The 27,396-nt window shown below is 41.0% G+C and overlaps 1 protein-coding gene across 2 annotated transcripts; it reads left to right on the top strand.

Annotated features, from left to right (window-relative positions):
• Positions 1–25,866, top strand: LOC111142079 (Y-box binding protein 3). Of its 2 annotated transcripts, XM_022495027.1 has the most exons (10): positions 1–515; positions 4,522–4,585; positions 5,616–5,649; positions 8,289–8,378; positions 11,266–11,388; positions 15,200–15,403; positions 20,918–21,015; positions 22,873–23,044; positions 23,710–23,809; positions 25,290–25,866. In XM_022495027.1, exons 1-9 carry the CDS (start codon positions 254–256, stop codon positions 23,773–23,775), a joined length of 1,113 nt encoding a protein of 370 aa, XP_022350735.1. In that variant the 5' UTR covers positions 1–253; the 3' UTR covers positions 23,776–23,809; positions 25,290–25,866. The 2 variants fall into 2 exon arrangements, with proteins under 2 accessions (XP_022350735.1, XP_022350736.1); XM_022495028.1 differs by lacking the exon at positions 15,200–15,403 and having other exon boundaries at positions 3–515.
• The last annotated feature ends 1,530 nt before the right edge of the window (positions 25,867–27,396 follow it).

The following is a 27,396-nucleotide window of genomic DNA, read 5'->3' as shown; positions in this document are numbered from 1 at the left end:
GGCGCGCCGCCTAGAAAAACTTGTGCGGGGCCATTTTTGGGGCAGTAAGATCGAGCGAGGAGCCCAAGACCGAGCGCGCAGCCCAAGAGCTCGAGCCGCCTCCGCCGCGAGACCCCACCTCGGCCGCCGCCGCCTGCGCCGCGAGATCCGCACCGGCCTCCCCGAGAGCGAGCCCCGGCCGCCGCGACCACCAGCCGCGCTAACCGCCGACCAACCGCCACCGAGGTGCCCGAGTGAGAGCAGAGGAGGCGGCATGAGCGAGGCGGGCGAGGCCACCACCACCACCAGCACCACCACCCTCCCGCAGGCTCCGGCGGAGGCGGCCGCCGCGGCCCCCCAGGATCCCGCGCCCAAGAGCCCGGTGGGCAGCGGCGCGTCCCAGGCCGCGGCCCCAGCGCCCGCCGCCCTTGTCGCAGGAAACCCCGGTGGGGACGCGGCCCCCGCAGCCACGGGCACCGCGGCCCCAGCCTCTTCAGCCCCCGCCGGCGGCGAAGACGCGGAGAAAAAAGTTCTCGGTGAGTCAGGCGGCGGAGGGTGGGGGCTGCTCCGAGTGGGGGGCCGGCGGCCGCGGGCGGCTGCGCACGTGCGGGCAGCTCCCGGCTGCATTTGCCAGCAGGGCGGCAGAGTGACAGTCGCGGTGCCCGGCGCCGGTGGCCGAAGCCCGCCCGCTCTGCAGAGGCTCCCGGGTGAGCGCGCGGCGCCCTGCGCTCCTGTGTGCCCCGTGCGCGCCTCTCCCGGTGCCGGGCCAGCAGGTTGGGGGCTTCACTTTTGTCACCTAGGCGCGGGCACTGTCACACATTCCCGCAGTGGCGAATACCTCGGTCCAAAGAGGAAAGGAGCGACGGTCTGGGAAGGGGGTACCCAGGGTTGGGATGGATGTGGATGTAAGGGAGGGACAGACACGTGGGACGGGGACTGTGGAGCCCTTGCTTGGGATCTGGGTGAGGTGAGGATTTCCCTCGGGGAAAAGTGGAGGAGAGGAGCACAGGGAAGGCAAGGTGGAGAGGCTTCTTGCTGAGAAGGCTCAGGTGTCTGTCCCGGATGCCCTTCCCACATGGGCACGGGAAAGACGCCATGCTTCTGGCGGCCACATGCCGGCTCGGAGGTGTTGCAATCCTCTCCGGGAAACTTGGGTCTTGATCCCACGTCCTCCCTCTGCCCGCTGCTGCAAAAAAACCATTCCGTGTTTGCCAGTCGCTTACGCGTTTTCTGCTCCCCGGACTGTGGGAATGCGCTTGGGGCAGCAGCTGAAAAAACTTCGTCGATAGGGTGGGTATGACGTTTGTTCAGAATTTCCTTATCTATCTAGGGACTTGTAACTTAGCAAAACAGATGGGAAGATGAGACGTTCGGGTTGGTGGGGCACAGCAGTGGAAAGGGTTTGTGCGGTCATTGTTGGTTTTGTCGCTTATTCAGCCTTCTGGAGGCTGAACGAACTCCCAGTGCAAGGCTTTAAGCAGTTGGGTGGTGAATAAACTGAAGGGTGTGTGCTTATGTCATTCACTCTCTTTTCTTAAACAGGAAAGTTAGGAGATGGTGTAGGATGCTTCAGAGCAATTTCCAGTATTTGGGGTGGGGCATGTTTGATCTCTCTGAGCCTTGCCTACCCAATTTCCTAGGAAGAAAATGGAAGGACTAAGGTGAAGAGAGTGTAATACAATTCCATGCCCCCCCCCCCCCCCCGCCAGGCCCGTTTTCTTGTTCTTCCAGGGCTTTTACTCAGTTACTGGGGGACAACATGCTAAATGTAACCTGTGTAGGTTAAGAAACAAAATTGCCCTAGTTTTGCTGGACTGAAAGTTACTCCAGTCTAGTCACTATTGTATTGAGATATTGTTTCCAACAAGTGTTTCTTGGAACATTTCCATGTACAATGTCTGAGAGAGACAACCTTGGGGTTATACAAAGCAGTGTTAAGGTATATTCTTAATATTCACAACTTGTTTTTATATACAGGAATGTTTTCAGGTTTTCACTTGATCCTTGCATCCTTCTGAATCTAAACTAAACTGCTGGATTTCATATGGAAGCAGTTATCTTTAAAGATGAAAGGAACAGATTAATTAATTATTTTTTCTTAACCACCAACTGCTGTTAAGCCTCTACCACATCCCAGGTGATCATTCTGGAGGTTTTTCATGTTTCCATTGTAACTCCAACTCTTAAAATGAAGAACAGCCTTCTGCATGACATTTCAACACTGTTTGTCCCTGTCCAGTGTGTTCTGCCATCTCCTCTCCTTTGCCAGGCAAACACATGGGTACCTAAAATGTGCCAGGCACAGTGCTGACTGAAATGGAATTCTGGTTTTGGCTTCTCTCATTCTACTTCCTGCATACAGTCTTTAACTTCAGTGGATAGCCAGCCATAGGCCAGAGAAAGTACTTTACCCGAGTGAAAGAAAACTAATAAATATCCTGGAAGCCATATGGTCTTCCTCTGTACATGCCCCCCTCCCTGCCTTCCCTCTTTGGGTATGTGAAGTGAGTTTATGGTTATAAAGCAAGAGGTGTACGTGGATGTTGGATCCCATGATGTTGGGAGTATTTGTGGAATTAGGACATTTTAAAAAACTACTTTGAGTAGTAGTCAATCAGCCTGGATTGAAGTTAGATTTGAAATTTCAATTTTGAAAATTTCATCTTTTTTCCCATAAACATTGCCTTTCTAATCAAGATCATTCCTTTGACAGTGTTAGACATTAAATACGAAAATGAACCAAACAGTTCCTGTCTTTATGTTTTTCCAGGTCATTAATTTTTGGGCAAATGAAAGGAGGCACAAAAAAGCCTATTATTTCAAATAATGTGTAACTTAAAAGCACATGATTTATCAAAAATGAGCCTCTTCTGTGTACAGTTAGATCTAATACTTTTTTTTTTTCTTTGACCTGTTGCTCTAATTAGAATGGCCTAAAACTGAAGATTCCAATGGTTTAATCTCTGCATTGGAGACATCTTTGTTATTTGGACATAGAGCTGGAGATTTCTCGTCAGTGGTGGGCTGAATGACTTTGGAGGCATAATGAGTTTTTTTTTTTTTTTTTTCTTTTTTCTTTCTTTCTTTTTTTTTTTTTAACAAAGAGAGCTAACATACTTCTTTAGGCATATCAATATAGCAAAACTGTGGACAGCATTTGCCCACAACAAAGCAAGCACTAATTACTATTTTAGTCTTGAATTTAAAAACGGAATCCTTATTGTTTATCCTTGGAAGTTATCAACTTTGTATCTCAGTGTAGATTGTTGTTACTTTCATTCTCTACTAAACTTTTTTTTTTTTAAACCATACTCTTATTGTCATGTTTCCTGTTTCATTGAGTCTTGATAACTGCTCTATGTATTTCCTGAACGTAGGCGTTTCCTAGACATTCTGAATTTAGCATTCACAATTGATTCAAAGGAGTCTTCTCAAATCGTGCTTGATGTTTGACAGATGAATCTCTGAAGGACAAGTTATATGACCATAGTATTTGTTTAGATTCTCTTGAATTCCATTGAAGTCTGGTGTACAGAAGTTGTCCTCATGATGGAAAGTGGAGGTAATCAGGTTAAAGAGGGGGATTTTGTAAAAAATGCTGAGTTTGACTCTCACCAACTGCAGAGAGTAGGGTAAACAATGAAACAGAAGCCCAAATTCATCACTCTGGTTTGGAAAGGCCTGTTACATCATGTCTCGGGGTGGTGAGTACAGACTGGGATTGAGACAGCATCGGTTCTATTATTACTCTTGACTCCTCTGATAGGCCCCCAGCTGGCAACTACACAAGATACTTTATATTTTTGTAGATTAGCTACAAAACAGTAGTTTTGTAGGAGCTACCAGATTTACTTACTCAAGTTTGCTTTATATGTCAAAGCTTTATATGTCAAAATGTGAAAGTGCTGTGTTGGGGTCATTGGTACTTACTTAACCTTGTTCATCTGTTTGCCTTATCTTTCATTGTGACCTTCTTTTGCACTTAGAAAATTTTTTCCGCATTGGGGCGCCTGGGTGGCTCAGTGGGTTAAAGCCTCTGCCTTCGGCTTGGGTCATGATCTCAGGGTACTGGGATCGAGCCCCTGCATCAGGCTCTCTGCTCTGCGGGGAGCCTGCTTCTTCCCTCTCACTCTGCCTGCCTCTCTGCCTACTTGTGATCTCTCTGTCAAATAAATAAATAAAATCTTAAAAAAATTTTTTTTTCAGCATTAAAACTTGGATCTTAAAGAGTATTTTTTGTTTTTTCCTTAAATAATGTTTCCTAGTTTTAATTACTACAGAATTGTATAGACTTATGACCACTCTTTATCTTATGACTTTACTGAAAAGTTTAACGGGAAGAGAGGTTTAGTCTTCTTAAAAATGTTTTCCTATGGTAGCTTCCCTTGCTCCATTTTCTTTTCCAAATATATTTTAGATTTAAGCCTTTAATGGTTTCCTCAGGTATGTTTAGGCTTTATATAATGCTATCAAGACCTTAGTGATATGAGCTTTATCTCTTTGTAGGTCAGATACTAATTTATCTGCTTAATCTTATTTTAGCCACCAAAGTCCTTGGCACTGTCAAATGGTTCAACGTCAGAAATGGATATGGATTTATAAATCGGTATGTGTGTATATCTCCGTACATGTTTTAAATGCATGTTTACTATATGGCACCAGGAGTTTATAAATCTTTATCATACTTTTTAAAAGGCTTATGTAAGTTTGTTTTGTTTTATTTTTAACCTGATGTCTGGAGTAAGTTTTAAGATTTGTAAGTACTGTCAACATTCTCATTTGTAAGCTACTGGTATTGAATATTAATTAAAATACATTTCCAGAATACTGATAAGTAACGTTTTATAAAATTCAGTCATTAAAAAAGGTGAGGGAGATAAATGAGAAACAGGAAGGGACTTAGGATAATTGGGACCATATCCATAACTTCACAGATGGAGAAATGGAGTCTTAGACTGGTTAAGCAACTTTCCTAAGGTCACACAACTAGTGAGTAATTGAGCTGGATCTGTAACTCAGGTCTGGCCTGAGTCCTGTGTAGAAAGTGTAGTGTTTTCTTTAAGTGATGGTAGCTTCTAACCACATAAAAACGAGAACACAGCTGTAGGCTGTTGGGAGTATGAGGCTATTTTACATGATATTGTCATTTTTCTTTGTCCCTGCCCCTGCCCTTAAAAAATTCCTTAATTTCTTCCTTATCTGATTTGGTGGGGTGGGGGGGTGAATTAAGGCAGGAAGGATGGAGGGGTGCTGTTTTAGGTTTCAGTGTAAGGAGAGCCTAGTTCACAGCTGTGCCCTGTCCTTTTAACTGACTTACTTTGCTTTCCTGGGAGGGAAATCGCAGGCTCTGATTACATTCCACGTGATTTAGGATGAGATGAGAGGGAAGGGATGTTTCTGTAGAATCTGCACATTTGGATCTAAGCACTATGGTAGTATGGAGGAGTAAGACAGGTATCTTGCAGGTTTGAAAGTTTTTCACAAGGGCTGATTCCAGGCATCTGAGTTGAGAGATTAAACAAAAATTTATGTTGTCTTTTTGAAGTCTTGGAATCTAAACCCATAAAAACATCTGTTCTTTTAAGTATTTCCATATACCTAGTACTTTTATTTGTGAATTTTTTGTCTCCCAACAGAAATGACACCAAAGAAGATGTATTTGTACATCAGGTAAGAGGAATAATAAATGTTACATTTGCTGTGTGAGGAGAGGGGTGTCTGTGATCTGCCCTTGTCTTTTTTCCAAAATGAAGTCCTATAAACTATTATTCTACTCTAAACTCTTACTGTGACTTTTATTTTTTTCAAGGGAGCTCATTTCCACGTTTTTAAGATTGGCAGGTAAACTCTTCTATCCCACGATATTAACCGTTTTTAGTTTTTATGTTTGCAGTAATATTCAAATGGAGTAATAATCAGTGAAGACCAGTTTCTAATTTTAAAGCCTTTGAGGCCTTAACAAAATTTTGTTTCCATGTTAGCGTCTTATTTTGCTGACTTTGTGGTTCCTCGGTGTTTGGCTGGAACTGATCTGACTTTTGCCTGGGTGGGTCTTGGTTAAAGCCCTTCTACCAGAGGAACTCTGACTTGAGGTAAATAAAAGCACAGTGAAGCAGATGGTTAGAGTGTGTGTATCCAAGACATGAGAAAACTCCCCAGTTCCCAGGATAGTCCTCACTCCTGTTAAAATGAGGCATGGTTGGGGCGCCTGGGTGGCTCAGTGGGTTAAAACCTCTGCCTTCAGCTCTGGTCCTGATCCCAGGGTCCTGGGATCAAGCCCTGCATCGGGCTCTCTGCTCAGCAGGTAGCCTGCTTCCTCCTCTCTCTGCCTGCCTCTCTGCCTACTTGTGATCTCTCTCTGTCAAATAAATAAATAAAATCTTTAAAAAAAAAAAATGAGGCATGGTTAGCACATCTCCAGGTCAAAAGGTCCACATTCCCTTGGATTCAAAGGAAATGTAGAAAACGGGTAAAATATGGGAACCGCAGGCTTCTCTGCTACTGGTATCTTTGTCTCTCTTTACATTCCTGGCCTGGGATGCTATTTATTTCATCATGTATCCTGGACTTGTTTTATAATGTTGGTTCAAAGAAGATATGCCTCCCCTTGTTCTTTTTATATATTTAATTTTCAGTGACTTGTCTCAAATACGTGGGAGCTCTAAGCATATAACAGGAAGGTATAGAGCCAGGTACTAGCACATTGACCTGCAGGGCTGTCAAGCGGCTGGTTTTCTGTTTTTGTTTCCTTCTGTTTGGTGTTGTCCGGTGGCTTTGAGGTGGGTGTGGTGACAGGAGCTGGGGATATCTAAAATTAAGCTCTCTAGTTGTGGTTTCTCTTGTTTACATTTCTGCTTGACTGGATATGTATCAGTCGTACCTAGATAAGGTGAATAGATTTTGTTGTTGTTGAGATACAGTGACTTTTGAAGTCATAACAGACTGAAAGTATTGCTTTTAATACCTAGAAGCTAATAAATAGACTTTTTGGGTAAAGAACTCTTGTGTCTGGTGACTGCTGTAGTAAAAGGACCTCCCAAGTTTCTGTACTGGTGGCCAGCATCACTAGCCTGCAAGCATATGACCTGATTCCAGCCCCCATGAGGTTGTGTGTGTGAGTCACCTCGATGTGTTGAGGCCTGCCCAGTTTAACAGGAAAAAGGGAAGGAGCCGGCAGGGAGGGGCTGTTTTTGGAATGGCTGAATGTTCTAACCGCGGGTGCATGTATCCTGTCCTGAGCTGCCTTTCTTCCTCTGTGGGTGAGGTCTCTGCCCTATTGGCTCATTTTTTTCCCTCCTCCCTCCCACTCGAGTAAGGGAAGGGCTGGATTACACATGCCTAATCGCTTTATAAAATAAGGTTGACCTAGTTCCACAGAAACTCTGAGCCCCTTTAACTAGAGATACCAGCTAAAGAAATGGAAATTCATTGCAGAATTGTTCTCTCCCTTCCACTGTCCTGAGATAGGGAGAAAGAAAGGCCTTTTAATAGGCAGGTGTCTCCTGCCGCATAACAGCTTCATGAACCTTTTAATGCATCATCAGGGAATATATGTATAGGGATGAGTGAGAGATGAATGGTGTGATGGGGAAAATATTGAATAAATATCATACAGTACAGGGATATGCATTTCCACCACCCACTCCCCGTATACTTTCCCCACCAGGCTGTATCTTTAGGTCTTCTGCTAAATCACTAACCAGGCTTGTGTTTTCTTATCCATAAAGTGGTGGGGGTGGGGGTGGGAAGAGGCCAGATTATGATGATCAGTAATGTTTCATTCTTGAGATAATTTTGTGTATTCTGTCAGAAAATGATCCCTCTGGCATTTTTAAATTCCTTTTTTCTATTCTTCGTCATCCCTCCTCTCTTCATATGTTTTACAGTTCCTCTTGAAGTTAGCAGTATCTCTTGTCTGTAGAAACCTCTCTACCTGAAATATGTATTTGTGTGTTTCCTTAAGATTTCATCACGGCATTTCCCCCCCGCCCCCACCCACTGATGGATGTTCAATCTGAATCTTAGATGCTTAATAGTTTGAGGGAACTAATAGTATCCAATATCACGATCGGGTTGTAACAGAAGTGTGTGGTAACTAAACACTCTGTTTAATCCATCTATCAAGAAAAATTTCAGAAGATAGCATGAATCCAGAGAATAATGTGTAACATAGTTTTGTTTTGGAGATCCAGGTTAGTGGGAGAATAATTTTAAAAAGTAATTAATAATACACACAGTAAACTTGGAAGATGAAATCTGTGGCCAGTATTGATATATACTTCATTTAGAATTTTCTGTTCTCTTGACAGACTGCCATCAAGAAGAATAACCCACGGAAATATCTGCGCAGTGTAGGTGATGGAGAGACTGTAGAGTTTGATGTGGTTGAAGGAGAGAAGGTGAGAAAATATTGTGGCTGGGTATCAGTGTGCAGGCCTGTGCTTTTCTTGCATAATAAGTGGTGCCTCAGCTCCTTTTGAATTAACGTTCCTTTGGATTTTTGACAGGAAGAAGTGACTTTTAAGTAGAAAAAAAATTTTTTTTTAAGATTTTATTTATTTGACAGAGATCACAAGTAGGCAGAGGCAGGCAGAGAGAAGGGGTGGGGGATGCAGGCTCCCTGCTGAGCAGAGAGCCCAATGTGAGGCTCAATCCCAGGACCCTGAGATCATGACCTGAGCTGAAGGCAGGGGCTTAATCCACTGAGCCAACCAGGTGCCCCTAAGTAGAAAATTTTTGATTATTGAATGTCATTATAAATGTTCTTTGACTTGTTATAAAAGGGCATTTTAATTTCTCATTTAATAAATGATGAACCCTGTTCAATTATGGAGGGAGAAGCTAATTTTTCAAAATTTAAAGGAAATATTTTGTTTTGCTACGAAATATATACTCAAGTGTAGATTAAAATTTAACTTTAATCTCTGTACCCAACATGGGCTCAAACTGACAGCCCCAAGATCAAGAGTTGCATGCTTTACCAGCAGAACCAGCCAGGTACTCATAATTTTCATAGTATTCAAAATAGATAAAAGTTGCTTTGGGGAGAAAGATTTCTTTTTTATAAGTATAAAATTTCCATGCTCTGATTTATAAACACTTCTGCACAAATAATACACATTAAAGAATGCTTTATCCTCAATAAAAGAAGATTCAAAAAATTATTTTAAAGATTTATTTATTTGAGAGAGAGTGTGCGTGTGCACACACAGAGGGAGAGGGAGAAGCAGACTCCCAGCTGAGCAGGGAGCCTGATAGGGAGTTCGATCCTAGGACCCTGGGATCAGATTATGACCTGAGCCAAAGGCAGACACTTAAGTGTCTGAGCCACCCCAGCACCCCAAGAAGATTCAAATTTTTAAAAAAGATTTCTTTATTTATTTGAGAGAAAGAGAGAGCATGTGCATGCACACACCTGGGGCTGGGGGCAGGACAGGGAGGGGGAGGGAAAGAATCTCAAGCAGAGACTCCCCACTGCGTCTGGAGCCCATTGTGGAGCTCGGTCTCATAACCCTGAGAGCGTGTCCTGAGCCCAAATCAAAAGTCAGACTCTTGACCAACTGAGCCACTCAGGCACCCCAAAAAAGATACAAATTTAATGTAATCACTCTGTTTTCTCTTTGGCTTGGATTTTGGAAAGCCAGAAGCATCTTCGTAGACTGTGTAACAGCTTTGGTCAGATCAGGAGCCATACGAGAAGCTAATGGATCATCTTGAAATGTATCTACAGAACTTTTTTTATACTGTTATATATTTGTTCCAATATTAGTAATGTCCTTTATGCTTTTTTTTTTTTTTTTTAATTTAACAGAGAGAGAGAGAGAGAGAGATCACAAGTAGGCAGAGAGGCAGGCAGAGAGAGAGAAAGGGAAGCAGGCTCCTCTCTGAGCAGAGAGCCCGACGTGGGGCTCTATCCCAGGACCCTGAGATCATGACCTGAGTCAAAGGCAAAGACCTTAACCCACTGAGCCACCCAGGCGCCCCTATGCTTTGTTTTTAATCAACAGTCTATTACAGATACCAGTAAAACAATCTAGAATCAGAAAACATTTTAAAACCATATGTGGTATAACTGCCATGGTCGTTCGTGACAGCTGAATTAGAAACTGAGAGAATGACTAGTGAAGTACTGTGCAGGTGCTCTTTCCACTTACATGCACATCATTTTGTGGTCCACATTCTTAACAGCTCTCAAACTGTTTTGCTGAAAGAGCAAAAGTTACTGCATTTCATAGAGAAATTTAAATGATTTGTTTACCAATGTGATCCCTAGGCTGTCTTGCAAATCTAGAGTTTCAAGTCATCCACCAGCGAATGCTGACCTGTAGTGATTTCTGTTAACCCACTGAACCCTTAAAACTGTGTTGCCAGGTTATTTTTACCTTGTATGTTTTCAGAACGTGAGGTTTTACAAATTGATGTAGAGTGCAATAGACTGTTTTGAATCTCTTGTCTGAATTTTTTAGGTTTTTGAAGCATTATTTTATCTGTCCATTTGAGAAGGAGAATGTTAAGTCTGTTTCAAGGATAATAAGGAGGGCTAAAGTAGCACTACATTTGTGGAAAACTATGTCTTACTAAATCAAGGACCCTTTTCTGTTGCTGCCAAGATGGGAGAAGTTTCCCTCTCAAACACTCTGCGCTGGACAGAGCCATCTGAGCCCATGAATAGCTATTCTCCTAGTGCCTCTTAGAATCATACAGGTTTCAACATTTTTCTTTTTTTCCTTTTTTAGATAAATATCTATTTGAGACAGAGAGAGAGCGCACGAGGCAGGGGGAGGGGCAGAGAGAGTGGGGGAAGTAGACTCCTCACTCAGGGCTGGATCCCAGGACTCTGGGAGAACAACCTGAGCCGAAGGCAGACAACTGACTGACTGAGCCACCCAGGCGTCCGGTTTCAATATTATTCTAAGAAGATAATGTGTCAGTTATTTTCCTTTGAGGAACATTCTTCCTGGCCTGGCATTATTTCTTTTATAATCGTATTATATTTACCAGTTCATGTTCTTAAAGAGGTACATCCTGTCTTGAACGTATAACCAAACAGGAAGGAAAAGTTGAGGTTGTGTGAGCAAAGAAACTACATTCTAATCAGTACACCAAGCACCTTGCTCACCTTTTTAATACCTGGGTGTATTTTTTTGAGGTTCTGATAGGAATTGCGAGTATGTTCTGCCAGTCTTTAACATTCTGACTGTCCCAGGCTGTTTTTTTTTGGGGGTGTTGGGGAGGATGGTGTTCAGCATCTTTTAATTTTGAGGCCATCTTTATTTTCTTACTCAGGGTGCAGAAGCAGCCAATGTGACTGGACCAGATGGAGTTCCCGTGGAAGGGAGCCGTTATGCTGCTGATCGGCGCCGTTACAGACGCGGCTACTATGGCAGGCGCCGTGGACCTCCCCGTAATGTATGTTGTCTCTCTTCTCAAATGGTGATGAAAAAATTTTCATGTCTAAAATTAAGTGTGCATCCTTGGAGCAGATAGATGTATCTTCTCTTGGAGGCACAAAATGATTTTTTTTTTTTTTGGGTGGGCAATTTTTAATGTCCAGCATTTTTCCATAGCCAAAGTCTCTTTGGATACCTGCCATGCAGAAGTTGTATCAGTTTATGCAAATTTGGCTGCAAGTAACAGACAATTATCTTTTAACAAGAAGGCTTAATTAAGATAAGCTGTGCCAGGGTTGTCAAAAGGGCTTTCTCTTTTTTTGGCTCTTTTATCTGGTCAGAACCTAGTCATGTGGCATTTACTGGCAAAGGGGAATGGGATTTCCATGATTGGTATAAAACTGTTGTTCATCTCTTGGCACTAGCACTGTTGACCTCTAAGAAAATAAGTGTTTGGTTGGCAAGGGAGAATGACTGAATAGCTTGGGAGTAGGCAAAAAAAACTCTACTGACCACAGAAATACTAATTTGCTTTGACCAAGTAACTATTTTATTTAGCGTAGCATTTCTCCATTATTTTTAAGTGAAGAAGCAGTAAGTAATTCTCCAGATTTTTAGTTCTTTAGATTGGTACCAATCCAGGTGAAAGGGTTTACAACCAAGTCTTGTCTGCAGCTTACCTTAGAAGGCTCTATTTAAAGTACTTTCAAGGATCCGAAAAGAATCCCATTCATTTGTAGTCATGAGGATCCCATTAAATTTGAGTTATTTTTGATGTTTTAAGAATTATGATGTGGGATTGGCACTACAGAATAAAACTGAAGATGCTTTGTGAGCACTAGATTGTGGCTGTGTATATTATCCAAGAAAAGCTTTTGAAAAATCTCACCAGAATAAAATGTCTGCAGAATGAGAATGATTTATCCCCATGCTTTGGTAGGTTTACATCTTTCTGCTTACCTTAATGCTTTCCCTCTTCATTCTGTCATCTTAACACCCTGCCCAAATTGGTTTTTATCAGATACTTGTTATTTAGTTTTCTGTTTCTGTATTTTTCTTTTTTTTTTTAATTTTATTTTACTGTTCTCTAGTTTTTTTGTTCGTTCGTTTGTTTTAAGTTTTTAAATTCCAGTTAGTTAACATAGAGTGCTGCATAAGTTTCAGGTGTATAATACAGTTACTCAACACTTCGTACACCCCCCAGTGCTAAACCCGACCAGTGCCCTCCTTAATCACCATCACCTGTTTCACCCACCCATCGCCCCCATCCTCCTGCCTAGTTCTGTTATTTTTACACATATTTTGCTTATCCTATTCAATTTTTAGTAAAAACCCATGCAGGGGTAGAGATAGGAATGAGTTACTATAACATTCATTATATCGAGTTAACTCTGTCATGTTCATCAGATTCACAGAGCTCTAGTTTTGATGGCAGTTGACCCTTGGATAACACGTGTTTGAATTGTGTGGGTCCACTTACCTGCAGACTTTTTAGTTGAATACAGTACAGTAATGTAAATGTATTTCCCTTATGATTTTCTTAAAAATACTACTTATTCTTACTTTGCTGTAAGAATACAGTATATCATATATATAATCCATATAAAGTGGGTATTAATTGACTCTGTTATCATTAGGCTTCCAGACAACCATAGGCCTTTAGTTAAGTTTTGGGGAAGTTAAAAGTTTTGGGGTTTTTGACTGCATGGGGTTGGCACCCCTAACCTTCACATTGTTCGAGGGCCAACTGTATTTTGATTAGTAGGTTAATTCAGAAGTAAAAATGGTAGAAAAACGTTTTAGTGAGAAATTTTTGTTTTCTTTCTTTCTTCTTTCTTTCTTTCTTTTTTTAAAGATTTTATTTATTTATTTGTCAGAGAGCGAGAGCCCAAGCAGGGGGAGTGGCAGGCAGAGGGAGAAGCAGGCTCCCTGCTGAGCAAGGAGCCAGATGTGAGGCTCCATCCCAGGACCTGGTGATGGTGTCCTGAGCCGATGGCAGCCGCTGAACCGACTGAGCCACCAGGTGTCCCAAGAAATTTTTCTTCAAAGACTTTTCTCCTTAGCTGGAAAGAACATGTTTGGCAATGGCAGTGCCATTATTCTTATTTTATAAAACTCTTAATGAAAGATTTGGCTGTAATAAATAATGATTTATGCAGTCTCACACTTAACTATTTTGGTGTATATTTTCTATGCTAGTATGTTTTTATATAGCTGGGCATTGTGTCTGATGCAGGTTTTACGAAGTGTAGAATGGCTTGATTTTTCTGAAATTAGACTGTAGTTGAGACTTTTCCTCTTTGGGAATTTAGTCGCCCATGTGGTGGTTCTGGAGGGTTCTAAATCTTAAAGAAATGGGTCATTATTTTGTTAGTTTTTAATTTATTCATTTTTGAAAACTATAGTTAAATTTCTCTTGACTGCCTTTGGCATTTGCATATCTTTATCCTTTAAGATTTGAGGTAAATTCTTTGAGGGATGTTTGGCTGGTTTTTTTTATTTTTTAAATTTTTTTCTAAAGATTTTATTTATTTATTGGACAGAGAGATCACAAGCAGGCAGAGAGGCAAGCAGAGAGAGAGGAGGAAGCAGACTCCCCGCTGAGCAGAGAGCCAGATGGGGGGCTCGATCCCAGGACCCTGGGATCATGACCTGAGCCGAAGGCAGAGGCTTAACCCACTGAGCCACCCAGGTGGCCCGGCTGTTTGTTTTTTAATATAAAACATTAGTATTTGATATGGTAGCTTAAATATGGGAAAAAAATATAAGGTCTAGTTTCCTTTTTTAATAAGGCCTATATTTAGAAACTGCCTATATCTGTTACTTACTACTATAAAAGTACAATTAAAACTTTATTCCAAAACACATGAAGAGAATCATGCCATAAGTCAGTGGTTCTCAAACTTTTTGGTTTTTAGACCCATTTATATGCTTAAATGTTATGGACAATCTCAGAGTTTTTGCTTATGTGTGTTTATATGTATCGATATTATATCAGCAATTAGAGCAGCTATTTAAAAGATATTTAATTGATTTAAAATAAACTCATTACACATAAATATAAATAACATTTTTAATGAAAACTGTTTTTAAATTGAGTAAGAAGCATGATGTTGCTTATATTTTTGCAAATCTCTGATATTTGGTTTAATAAAAGGTAGCTGGATTTTCATATCTCGTTCTGCATTTAGTCAGCTAAGAGGTTTTATGTCGTTGTAGCTTTTTGGCACCCCTCCACATACCCATGAGAGAATAAGAGGGGAAAAGGCAAATAGTGTCTTGGTAGTGTTACCAGGATGTTTGAATTCAGTGCCTGTCTCCCACTTGGGAAGGTTTCGAGACCCTGTGCACACTTTGAGAACTGCTGCGGGATGGTTAGACTCTTAGGACAAACCTATTGAGAACACCACAAAGTATTTTTTTTCTTCTTGCTTTGTCCTGACTTCACCCCAGTGGATGGCAAATGTTGGGAAATACTCATTTGGCAGAGCTAATTAGTACCAACCTTGTAGTTGTTTTTTGGGGGGTGGTTGATCAACAGATAGTCACCAATTCTAATTAGACGACTGCTAAATTCATTATAGATTGCTCTCGCTTCTCTGCTGCTTGGTATTTTATCTGCACAGACCTACTTTGATCTCAATGTTGTTTATCCCCGGTGATCCCATGATAACCTGGGTTAAATGCATTCTGCCTGTGTAATAGAAGGGATTATTCTTTTGGGGGGGATTTTTTTTTTTTTTTCTTTTGGTGATACTCATCCTAAGTGGTATTCTGTGGTTCTGTCCTTGCCGAAACTTCTTCTGAATCTCTGTTTCTTTGCTTGCTAGTACGCTGGGGAGGAGGAGGAGGAAGGGAGCGGCAGCAGTGAAGGATTTGAGCCCCCTGCCACTGACGGGCAGTTCTCTGGGGCCCGGAGTCAGCTGCGCCGCCCCCAGTATCGCCCTCAGTACCGGAGGCGATTCCCGCCTTACCACGTGGGACAGACCTTTGACCGTCGCTCACGGGTCTTTCCCCATCCCAACAGAATGCAGGTAAAATGCACCTGGGACTTGTCTTCAGCAGTCCTCACCCCTCCGTCCTTCCTCTGCCTCCTCTTCCTCCTCCTCCTCCAACATCAGCCGCCGGGAATCAAACCTTGCCTGTGGCTTCCCGATGCTGCAGAAGCTGGGGCAAGGCCTTTAGTGTACGTTTCCAGAGCAGCCAGGCTAGTAATGGTAACACAAGCATAGCCACGGGAGCCATGCCTGTACTTGGGCACCCTGGTGAATAGCGTGCAGTTTAAAGTAGAGACTCAGATGGGTATGCATTAAGAGCTTGAACTCTGAAGTCGGCAGACCTGGATTGGAGTCTTGTCTCTGCTGTGAGAATCTGTGAGCTTTCAAGAAAACGAGTTTAATCCTCATCCATTAAATGGAGGATAATAAGGTACCTCTTCCATGGATTTATGATGATTAAATCAAGGTGAAGATTTTAGTGCACTGCCTCAGGATAGATAAAATCTCTAAATAAATATTAATATTGTGAGATGGCATTGATTATTAAGAAAACCGAATGTAGATGTGGAGATTGTTGATTAGTTATTGATTCTCCTTTTTTACTGAAAAATACTGATACAGCTATTGTGAGCTTGACCTATAATTAAAAACTTGTACCAATTTCACAGTCCCCAGGAAATTTGGAAGACTTGGGATAGGATATCATTTTTTGCTATCACTCACTATAACGTCTTCCTCTTCGTGTCCTTGTTTTTTGTTTTCTGTTTTTCCACTAAGTGTTTTGACTGAACACTATGTTCAGTCTGTTCTTTGCTACCCATCTCCTATCCCATCACGCATGACTGTGTTCTTTCTACATTGCTTCTTGTTATTTCCCTTCCACTCTTTAACAGCTGTCCCTGACGAATGTGCTAAAAATAACGAGTAGACTTGCATATATGGAGAGATTGGGTCCATGAGGCATAGTAGGTTTCTTTAGGGCAGCACTCAGGGCTTCTAGGAAATGAGAACAGGAAGAGTCAGTGAGATTGGAATACACATTTATTTTTAGGGCATTAGTTGTACTTTCCTGAAATAATCTTTCTTAGTATTTAGCACGTCCGTATGTGTCATTTTTTTTAGAACATGCTGGTTCTTTTTTCTGTGTTTTTAAAATAAATCGTATTTCATCTTAGGAATTGAAGATTCAGAGCAAAATGATTCTTCAGTGCTAGGGGGAGAAGCATTTGCACAAGCTGGCTGAAAATGAATTTTGAGAAATGTTTGCTTATTCTGATAATTGCATGGAGTTGTTTTAACTTGAGCTGGACCTCTCATCCATTCCACATATGAAATAAAGACTGTGCTTAGATTCCTTTAACATCTTTTCCTTAACAGTCTTTCTAATACACATCTGCTTAAGGCAATCAACAGCATCAGACGAAAATCCCTAAAACTCTTCCATACAGCTAGGCTACCTCCAGGCTGTTAGTGTAATGGCTTAAAAGTGTAGAGAGATCTCTAGGATGTTAAAATTCTTGAGGTCAGATAGAAAAGTGTTTGCAAACATTTTCTATTACATAAATACTGAAATTTATTGGACATAAGGGGGAAAAAATGATAATATACAGGACAATAGGGTTTCCCTTATGTACAAAGGACATGTATAACATGATATATCAGTGACCAAATGACTTCTGTTTTTTTAAAGATAATATTCTAGCTTGATTTTAATTTAATTTGCACTTGGAAGTTAAGTAGAACCGGTTACTGAGCGAAGAGCAGCTATTTGTGGTCTTTGAGAAAAGAAGTGTATGAGGAAAAGGCGTATAAATTATTTGGCCTTGACCAGGTGACAAATGTTTGAAATCAGTGCTCATTCAGTCTTCCCTGTAAGCTTTATAAAATTGGCAGTGGTTTCCATATTTTTTATTGGTGGTGTTACAAATGAAGAGATTTGAGTATTTTTAAAAACTGGCAACTTTTACCTAAGGTTGCGTGGGCAAGAAGTTGTAGAGCTGGATTTAAACTCAGTTTCTGCTGATGCTCTTCCCATCTTACCATTCTAGTAAATTCTAATCCTTCATACATGTTAATTGCTGCTTCTGTCTGCTTTTTGTGAATCAAAGTTCCTGGGGGAGAAGCAGCTTGGCTTGTTTAGAGCACTAAAGGGAGGCTTGTGTGGTTAGGACAGCTGTGAGGGAGGCTGCAAGGGGTGGGAGGTGAGATTAGGGTAGTATTTTAGAGCAGCTCCAGCCTGCCTGGCAGACTGGTAAGGACTGCTGACTTGCTCTAGATGTGACAAAAAGCCAGTAAAGGGATATGAACAGGGAAGACACATATTTAAGAGCTCATGGGACTATCTGTGGAAGCTAGACCACAGGAGGCGGGATGGAAGTAGGGAGACCAGCTGCTGTCATCTCCCCGAGCAGAGCTGGTCACGACACGGACAGGAATGCTAGCGGTGGAGGTGTGCTAAGTGGCCAGATTGAGAAAATGTTTTAAACCCAGTTTTGACGGCATTTGATAATGGAGTGAATGTGTGTTGTGAAGAGTAAAGGATACCTCTGTGGCTTTTGATTTAAACAAATAGAGTAAGACCGAAGAAAGATTAGGTTTGGGGGAAAGGTAGAATTCATCTAGAGATCTCCCCCTACCATCCCTCCTCCACATTAATTTTCCTTGGAGATGTGAAGTAGGCAGAAAAGTAAAGCACAGTCAAGAGGGATAACGTGGCTTAAGTTAGGAAGGTGTCATTTTAGATTAGGTGTTTATCAAAGACTTTGGGGTCATCAATGAAGGGGAGGGAATGAGTCTTTCAGGTACTGGGAAAGGCTGGGGTCGGCAGGGACAGAGGCCTAAGGGAGTCCAGGGGTTGTGGGGGGACTAGGTAGAACTTCAGAGTCATAAGGACTTATTAAAAGGCCTGGCCTTGGGATGGTATTAACTATCAAATGAGTGTTGGTTAAAAATTGATCCTTGGACTGAGTCCTGGGGCACACTGACAATGCAAGATGAGGAAGATGAAGAAGAACCAGATAGGGAGAACATATTTCAAGGAGGAAATGCTGTGTCAAATGCTGTTAAGCATAGGAAGTTGGGCTGAGAATTGATTACTGGGTTTGGTAACTTGGAGGTTAGTGGTCTGGTAAGAGCAAAAGTCTGGTTAGAATGAATTGAAGAGGGCACCTGGGTGGCTCAGTGGGTTAAGCCGCTGCCTTCGGCTCAGGTCATGATCTCAGGGTCCTGGGATCGAGTCCCGCATCGGGCTCTCTGCTCAGCAGGGAGCCTTCTTCCCTCTCTCTCTCTGCCTGCCTCTCTGTCTACTTGTGATCTCTGTCTGTCAAATAAATAAATAAAATCTTAAAAAAAAAAAAAAAAAAAAAGAATGAATTGAAGAGTGCAGAGGCCGAGGAAGAAAAGGTATTAGATTCTCCCTTGAGGTTTCTGTGGCAGTAGCGTTAATGGTTTTCTTTTATGTGTGTGTCTGTAGAGGAACTCAAGTGGGGCAGAAGCTGGAGGAGGATATGGGATCACGGCAAGGTTTTGTTTGCTTTTTGTTTTGACATTTAGTGAATTCTATCCTAGCCTCCCTAATCCTTCCCTCCCCAACAACTTACTCCTAAAGCCATTATAGAGGGGCAAGTCAAATGTGCTTTACATTCACACACCCCCACACACATGTATAGATGTGCAGCTCATACTGTGTATGTATCAGTATATATTACCATGTGTGTGTCCCTTGTTTCTGTCTACAGAGATGGCCTGAAAACAGAGACTCCTTAATAACACTGAGCATACCTGATCCCTATTTTTTCATTTCTAAATAACATGCTCCAATAAAAAGAAGCTCTCTTGGAGAAATGGCTGATTTCAGACCTGGGCCAGAGAAAGTACAATATGAGCCCGGAACATCTTGTTGTGCCAAAAAGCAAGAAAGTACTCAAAGAATGTTGGAGACATGTCAGAGGGACATGAGCCAGCTTGAAAGGCTTCCCATTGGCCAGTAATGATAGTAACAGATATAACTCATTGAATAAAATAGAAAACCATGAGCCTATACAGATATAAATACATAAATGAATATATTGAGGATTTGATGAGGAGGGAAATACTTACAGACTTTGAAAGTACTTTTCCAAATCCTCATTAAGGACAAAGAGAGAAAGAGTAAATTTACCGCGAAGTAGGCTTGGCAGATACGACCTTAACTACTTCTGAAAGTGAACATTGTCAGTAACGGTACAAATTGAAACCATATGGCATCCAGCAGGATGCAGTGAAAAGAATGCTGTATGACTTCTGTGGCTTCTCTGCCAAAGATGCACAAGCTAAATCATGAGGAAACACCAAACAGCCCCATATTGAATAAAGTAACTGGCCTGTAATCTTTAAAAGTGTCAAGGTCATGAAAACGAAGTAAAAATGGAAGAACTGTTCCAGGCAAAGAGACAGCTAAATTCATTGCATGTCCTGCTTGGGTCTTTTTTGCTGTCAAGGACATTATTGGAACAAACTGGTGAAGCTTGAATGGGGCCTGGGGATTAGGCTCTGTCCTTCCAACTTTTCTGTAAGTTTGTGATTATTTTTTTAAGCATTGCCAAGTATGGGTGCTATTTTCAGCCTGTTTTGTGTGCCTGGATAAAATGAGGGTGTAGAGAAGAGGGAAAATTATACAGTGAAGGGGAGGAGGGATAGCGAGTCAGAGTGTTCGAGGTAAGAGAGGAGTTGGCTTTGGACCTCAGCATGGACCAGTCACCCAGGGTTAGCAGAGAGGAGAAAATTATGGCAAATACAGGTTTGTGGGCAGATTGGAGAATGAAAGAATGTGGAAATTCTTTGCCAGCTGCTTCTCTTTTCTTAGTGAAATATGGAGCAGGAAAGGTTGTTAGTGTGGAGGAAAAGAAAGTTGAGATGTGGCTGTATTATAAAGAATTCCAGAGATGTCTCTTGGGTTTTGTTACTAGTTTTAAGTCATTCCTTTCTTTGGGAGTTCTACAGTAAATTAATTTTATATCCCCAACCTAAAATAAATTTACCATCAAGAAAGTATAATTTTATTATTTTTTTAAAGGGTATACTTAAATAACACAAAGAGATGAAAGGAGGAAATTAGAGGTGAAGGTGTAGTTAAGAGGTATGGGAAAACCTTTGAATATAGAAACCATGAATGGTTGAAGGGATACCCTGTTCATAGAATCAGTGGGTCTGAATTGAAAAATGGAAAAGATTCTCATAGGTCAAATGTGGCGTATCATTGTATTTCCTTTTATAATGTAGGGTTTTTGGTTTTTTTTTTGTAAGAGTGAATGGGACACTTCAAAATGTTAAGTTAGTATTGTAAGGTGATCTGTGATAGGCAAAGGACTGTTCTAGTGGAAATGGGTTTTTCTTTGCTATCATTCATGTAGATCTAAATCAGTAAACAGTTCACTGGTAAAGCTGATGGTTCTTGGCTTTATAATGAAGCCTCTTTTTACTTAAAAAAAAATTCTGAATTAACTGTAGGCTCTATGTCTCTTATATCTGGTAGTATGACATTCATTTTCAGCTCTCACTGCCTTCTTGTAGGCTGGTGAGATTGGAGAGATGAAGGAGGGAGTCCCAGAGGGGGCACAGCTTCAGGGACCGGTTCATCGAAATCCAACTTACCGCCCGAGATACCGGAGGTATGTGACGTTTTTCACTAATGACCAGCTGAAGCACTTGTGAGTACAGTGGATGAGAGTGTTGTCGGTCTGTTTTATGGATCTCTTATATATTTAGAAGAAGTGGCTGTATCCTAAGTTTTGGGGGAACTCTGTAATAAGCTTTCAGATGGCTGTGGGACATTTCCCCCCAAACTAACAAAGTATTTAGGTGTCTCTGTACCAAATATTATTTGTATTTGTTAACCTTCATTGCTTCTTGACCTTTTGGCTAGATCAAGTGTATTTGTTAACTTTCATGTGGTATGAATTAATACTTAATTTTTTATTATATTTAATGAAATAAGCAGTAAGTTAATTGATGGGTGATTACTGGTAGAGCTACAAATGGAGGAAGGAGTGCGTGCCAGGAAAGTATTTGGGATGTTGAATTTGGATAACCAAGGCAGTGTAGGTATTAAGTCAGGCTACAGATCAGATTGTGTTTAAATTCCTCCCATCTTGCTGGCAATTAGGACCTGTGTCTCCTTTCGAGATTCCTGGACACTTCAGACTTATACCAGGTCTCTTAAGATGAAGATTTAAGAATATTTTATAATTTTTAAAAGTACCAATGAATCTGAGATAACGGTACCTGGTATATAGTAAGCCCTCAGTAAGCACAAGACATTGTTACTACCAGTGATGTTCATATTAGTGAAGGAGTAGGTTGTTTGTGCTTTATCCCTTGTGAAGACTGAGTTGGGCTAGACTCCTTAAGATCCTTGTAAAGCTCTTTATATCAGAAGCCTTCCTGTTCCTCTCCCCGGTCCTTGATGTGAGTGAAAAAAGTGGGCCTTCACTCCTGATCGACATTGACACCATCTTGAGGTTTGGCAATATGGGTTTATTGAAAAGAGAGTAAGTCTGTCATTTTGAGATAGGATTTGTACCACTGTGTGTCCTTTTTCCTCTCAAGATTCATTCCAGTTTTAGAATAATCACTCCTAATGATTAATTACTAAGGACTTTCAAAAATAAGAGACTTCATGGAGGTGTCTTAAGGAAAACAGAAAGGAGACAGTGGTAATGTCGGCTCCAGCTCTGTTGATCCCTGGCTGTGTGTGATCTTGCCAAAATTACATTTGACCTTTGTCGACCTATAAAAAGCAGCATTCCTTAGGGTTCAACCAAATACTTGCCCTCTCTACACTACTCTTGGTATTCTCACCATAAATCCAGTTTCAACTGGATTGAATCCAATTGGATTCAGTTGGCACTGAAATGAAATATTTAACACCAAATCATCCAGCCCAGGCTCTGGCACGTGGTCATATGAGTTTTCCCCCATGTGTAATCCCCGTAGCATCCACTAACGTGTTCAAGGAGGGCAAATACCAGACACCACTTTTCTTTATAAATCTTCCTGTCCTCGGGGCCTGGCCAGTGCCTGGCGGGGTCCTGGGATGTGTCCAGTGTAGCTTTGGTCACTACAAATCGGTATTCAGAAGAAAAGGGAAAATAGTGGAAAAACAGGGTTTTTTCACAGAACTCTCAATTCTGTTTGCTGCGTTAGCCTTTGTGTAATTCTTGCAATAAATACTGAATCATTGACTTAATCTTTTTTTTTTTTTTAAAGATTTTATTTATTTGTTTGACAGAGATCACAATTAGGCAGAGAGGCAGGCAGAGAGAGGGTGAGCAGAGAGCCCAATGTGGGGCTCAATCCCAGGACCCTGAGATCATGACCTGAGCCGAAGGCAGAGGCTTTAACCCACTGAGCCACCCAGGCGCCCCTCATTGACTTAATCTTAATTTAATCTTAAAAAATACAGATTGTACTCAAGGCCCCCTATCCTTTGCACCTGTGCTCTTTTCCTTTTGTGTTTTCTGCTCTAGAGGCCCTCCTCGGCCCCGACCTGCCCCAGCTGTTGGCGAGGCTGAAGACAAGGAGAACCAACAAGCAGCCAATGGGCCAAACCAGCCATCTGTTCGCCGTGGATACCGACGCCCGTACAACTACCGGCGTCGCCCCCGTCCTCCTAATGCTCCTTCCCAAGATGGCAAAGAGGTAGATTGAGACAGCCGGAAGGGGTGGTGCCAGATCATCCTTAATCATGTCAGACCCTATTTTGTCTTCCAGCCTAACAGTGGTTTCATAACCTGGTAACTGATGATTAGCATTTTTTATAAAATGTTATTTCTAATAACATTTATAGGAATTTCATATCCAGCACTCTATATCTCATATAGATGATACTATATTTTTAATATATAATACTTTGCTTAAGACCTATATCTATATAATATATGTAATGGAGAGAGAATGGCCTGTACATAACACAAACGAAATATTTGAATTCGGCTAATTAACATTCTCTGAAAGAATTATGCATACTAATGGAGATTCAGAATTAGCATGTTTAGGGCCCTCTGTACAAAGGACAGCATTTAGAGAGGAGCCTTTCTAAGTACGGATTGAAAACAGTTGGGTATCAGGGACTTTTTGTTGTGGACAGTGGTGGTGCTCTGTTGTCATTTATGGGCCTTTCTTCTGTGGTACTGGTTTTTGACTCCTACTTAAGAATAGTTAATTTTGCATGGTGATTTACTCTCATAAGCAGCAAGATGCCAACTTTTGAGACCTTTTAGTCTTAAACTTTATCATTGGACAAATTTTCCAATTGTCATGTGGACCGATTGATTCCTGACCTGTGGTTTTGTTTCGTGTTTGAGACCAAGGCAGGCGAAGCGCCGTCTGAGAACCCCGCTCCAGCCACCGGGCAGAGCAGTGCTGAGTGACACCAGGCTCCCCAAGCACCTTCACCATCACCAGGTAGGAGCCCCCAGGCTTCTGGCCTGGACCAGCTCTGTGGCTCCTCTGGGCCCACCTTTCGTCTCCTTGAGGATTCTGGAGAAAGAGGATTTGTAGTGGTTAAATATGGGATTTGACCTTAATTTGCTAGGCCCTTGGGGGTGTTAACATTATGAGAGTTAGTGAGAGTATATATATATATATATATATATATATATATATATTTAATTATATTTTTTTTTTTTTTTTTTGGACAATTTTTAATACTAATACCTCTTAAGAAAACTTTGGAAGTTTTACCTTTGTGACACCTACTGGCCAGTTTGAACGAGACTGATTTGCAGAATAAATGTAGAGTGCTTTTTTTTTCCCTTTCATAACCAACAGAATTTATTTTGAGGCTGTGCAGTAGACTGTGTGAGGGTCAGAGGGTTTCTGTACTCAGTGCAGGATCTCCTACGCATTTGCTGGGTGCTACCGAGTGGGTTTGTTTATCCTCTACCTCGGCAGAGTGGTTTGTTTATCCTTTACTTCAGCAGTGTCTGCTGCTGGTAAAACAGGGTGCGAGCTAGACTTACTACGGTTCTGTCGAGAATTAACGAGAGAACGGGTGCGAAGGGCTTGAACAGGTCGTGGTATAGCGCAGCCTCTGGGTGAAGGTCAGCTTGTGTCTTTATCGACGTCTTCTGCTTTCCTGTTTTCCTGGTGAAGACCTTGGAAACTTTATGTAGTGAGAAATATAACTGGAAAGACTGACCCAATTGTGAAGCCACTCTTAAAGGAATTTAGAAGCCATGATAGTAGTTCTCATTCTGGGTTTTTTACCTGGTAACTCCTGGGACTTAAATTTCTGAGTATTTCTTGGTTGTTGCCCTTTTTCATTAAATAAAGAATTAGTTTTTAGTTAAAAAGAGATTGTTAAACTCGTAACGTTGTGTCAGGTAGACATTTGTTATGCTGGGTATATTGTATTTTCTCTCTGGGTTCTGTGGACAGTGTGTCAGAATTAAGGTCCCTATTTAAATTTGCTTTTGCATTAACTGACTTAGAATTGTGTTTCCATCATCTGGCTGCATACTTCTACTTAGTAACATTATTTTTAGGTCTTCTAAGGAAATAATCCAAAATATAGGGAAACAAATATTTCTACTACCTGTAACCTAACCTTGGGAAAGGGCTCAGTTTGGGGGTATATTCATGTTAGGAAATACTGTGCAGCCACTAAAATGATTATGAAGAATTGGTGATACTGTAGAATCATTTATTTGAAAAGGCTTCATGATGGTAATTTTCTCTTAAATAATTTTATAAAATTATTACTACCATGTGCTGAATGTTCTGGTTTATAAAAATTTTTATTAAATGTATACTTTACAAATCTGTAAATGCAAGGATAGATTCTGTTCAGAGCTTCTAAAACACTGTTTTTTGAATTACATTTTGCCTTTTTATTCTTGAACTTTTGCTCATTTTGTCACTCTTGGTTTTAATTTTTTTCCAGGTGACCTAAAGAATTAATGACCATTAAAAAAAATAAAGCAGAAAGCAGAACATGACTTTAACCAACACCAAAGAAACATCCAAGCAATAATGTGGAAGACTAATAACCAAGATGTGGACATTAGAATGTTTACTATTATTCTTTATGAAACCGACAACTACAAAAGGAAAATGTCAGCCAATTTTTCTAGCAAGCTGAGATCCCGGGAATGCCTGCACAAAAGACAAGAGAGCAACCTCCCCAGTTTCAGCAACCACTAGGTTTATATTTTTTTCCTGGTTTTTACTGTTTTGGTAATATGAATTGAAAGAAGAAATATTAATACCACGTGGGGAGAACCCCAACCAAAGGAATCTGAAATATATAGTAAATGCTTTTTTTTCCTTTTTTGTTCATTTTGGATGCTGGTGCTAAACTTCCAAGTGTCGTGATTTAAAAAGAAATTTTATGCCCTTCTTATTTATTTCTAGGATGAGGGGAGGATAACATTTTTGCTTTCTTATGTGACTCTTTAAAAATGTGCAGTATGAAGTTCCTCAAAAATAAAATTTTTACCCTTGAAAGGAAAAAGGTGTATGACTGGAGCATGCTTTCCTATCTTAGCATTTGTTTTGTCTTTTCACACTACTTAAATCACATAATAGTAAACTCAGAACCAAACATAAAGGTGCGTGAATGCTATTTGATAAATGGAGGCGTACGAGCTTGAGACCATGGGATTCCTCTTGGAAGGTACAGCTGGGAAGGAACACGTTCTTGTCTGAGTTCGGCAATAGGCACGCTTCTTTCCCTTGCTCTTGCATAATCTTCGCTGAGAGGACATGATGACATTCAGATTAACAGTTTTCTTTATATAAAGGAAGGAGTTTGGAGTAATGACCTTCTTCAATGTCCAGCCTCAGGTTTTCAGCACCAACTGCCATGTTGTACGTTTACATGTTGTATGTTTACATCTCTCAGAAAAGAGGAAGGGGGCCCCTTTCCAACCACGCTAGGAATTTCTTGCCCCAGCAAAGATGGTGCCCTCGAATTGAGAAATGTTACAGTATGTGTCAATGCTATGTGGTTACTTCTCAGATACACTGCACCTTTCACATTTATTTATCCTTTAAATCAGGTACATTTGAGCCCTAGGTTTGTGCAAGCATTATTCTGGTGATGAGGTGAGAACAAACCAACAAAAGACTCTAGTCCCACTGAGCTTACATTTTAGTAAGCAAATATCGGGAATAAATAAACATGTAAACAAATGTGAAATTTAATGTCGGATACCAATAGATATGATAAAAGAAGAAAAACAGTAAAGGGATAAAGATTGTCATAACTGTAGGAGGTTTATTTATTTTAAATGGGGGGCGGTCTCTACATGGTAACAGAATCTATAAATGGATTCATGAGGTGGGAAAGCTATAAGAATATCTAGAGAGAAGAACGTTCCAGGCAGAGAGAAAAGATGCAAAGACTGCAGGGAGGGAACGTGCGTGCTTGGCCTGTTTAAGAAATGGCAAGCAAGGGAAAGTGGATTGTTCAAGAACCTTGTATTGCCTTGCAAGTTCAAAAAAACCCCCCAAAGTTGGTTTTTTGCACAAGGCAAAAATACTCAAAGGTATAAAGTATTTTAAGAAGAAATGTCATCTTAGTTCTGATTCCCTCAAGGCAACCAGGAAGTCTGTTTTTTTGTTTTCTGTTTGTTTTTTTCCAGTCTATTTCAGATCTTTTATGTTCATGGGTGTGTGTGTGTGTGTGTGTGTGTGTGTTCGGCAAACTGATGCACTTCAGGGAAGGGGAAGGGGTTTTAATTGTTATTCTTACAACAAACATTAGATCTGTTTCTAGAATCCTTTGGGTGAGTTTACTGCCCAGCTGGTGTTCTAACTGTCCCCCACCCATTCCTGCTCATTTTAAACAATTTTGTTGTGTCTTTCAGATATTTTTTAAGTGTCCTAACAATATACACTTGGCAGTGACATATTTTGCCCATCTGATTATCCTTACTGTGACGCATTATCAAGCATAGGTAGAGTCCTCCCCTCATTTGTACTGGCTGCACAACATTTCAGTTATAGAGCTGTCCATAATTGTGTCAGCCCTCTTTCTGGATATTGAG

The sequence above is a fragment of the Enhydra lutris genome, unplaced genomic scaffold (genome assembly GCF_002288905.1).
Source record: "Enhydra lutris kenyoni isolate GAN:26980312 unplaced genomic scaffold, ASM228890v2 scaffoldscaffold7, whole genome shotgun sequence".
Lineage (NCBI taxonomy): Eukaryota > Metazoa > Chordata > Mammalia > Carnivora > Mustelidae > Enhydra > Enhydra lutris.
The sequence above is the reverse complement of the archived record's forward strand: the minus strand, read 5'-3'. Positions and strand labels throughout refer to the sequence as shown.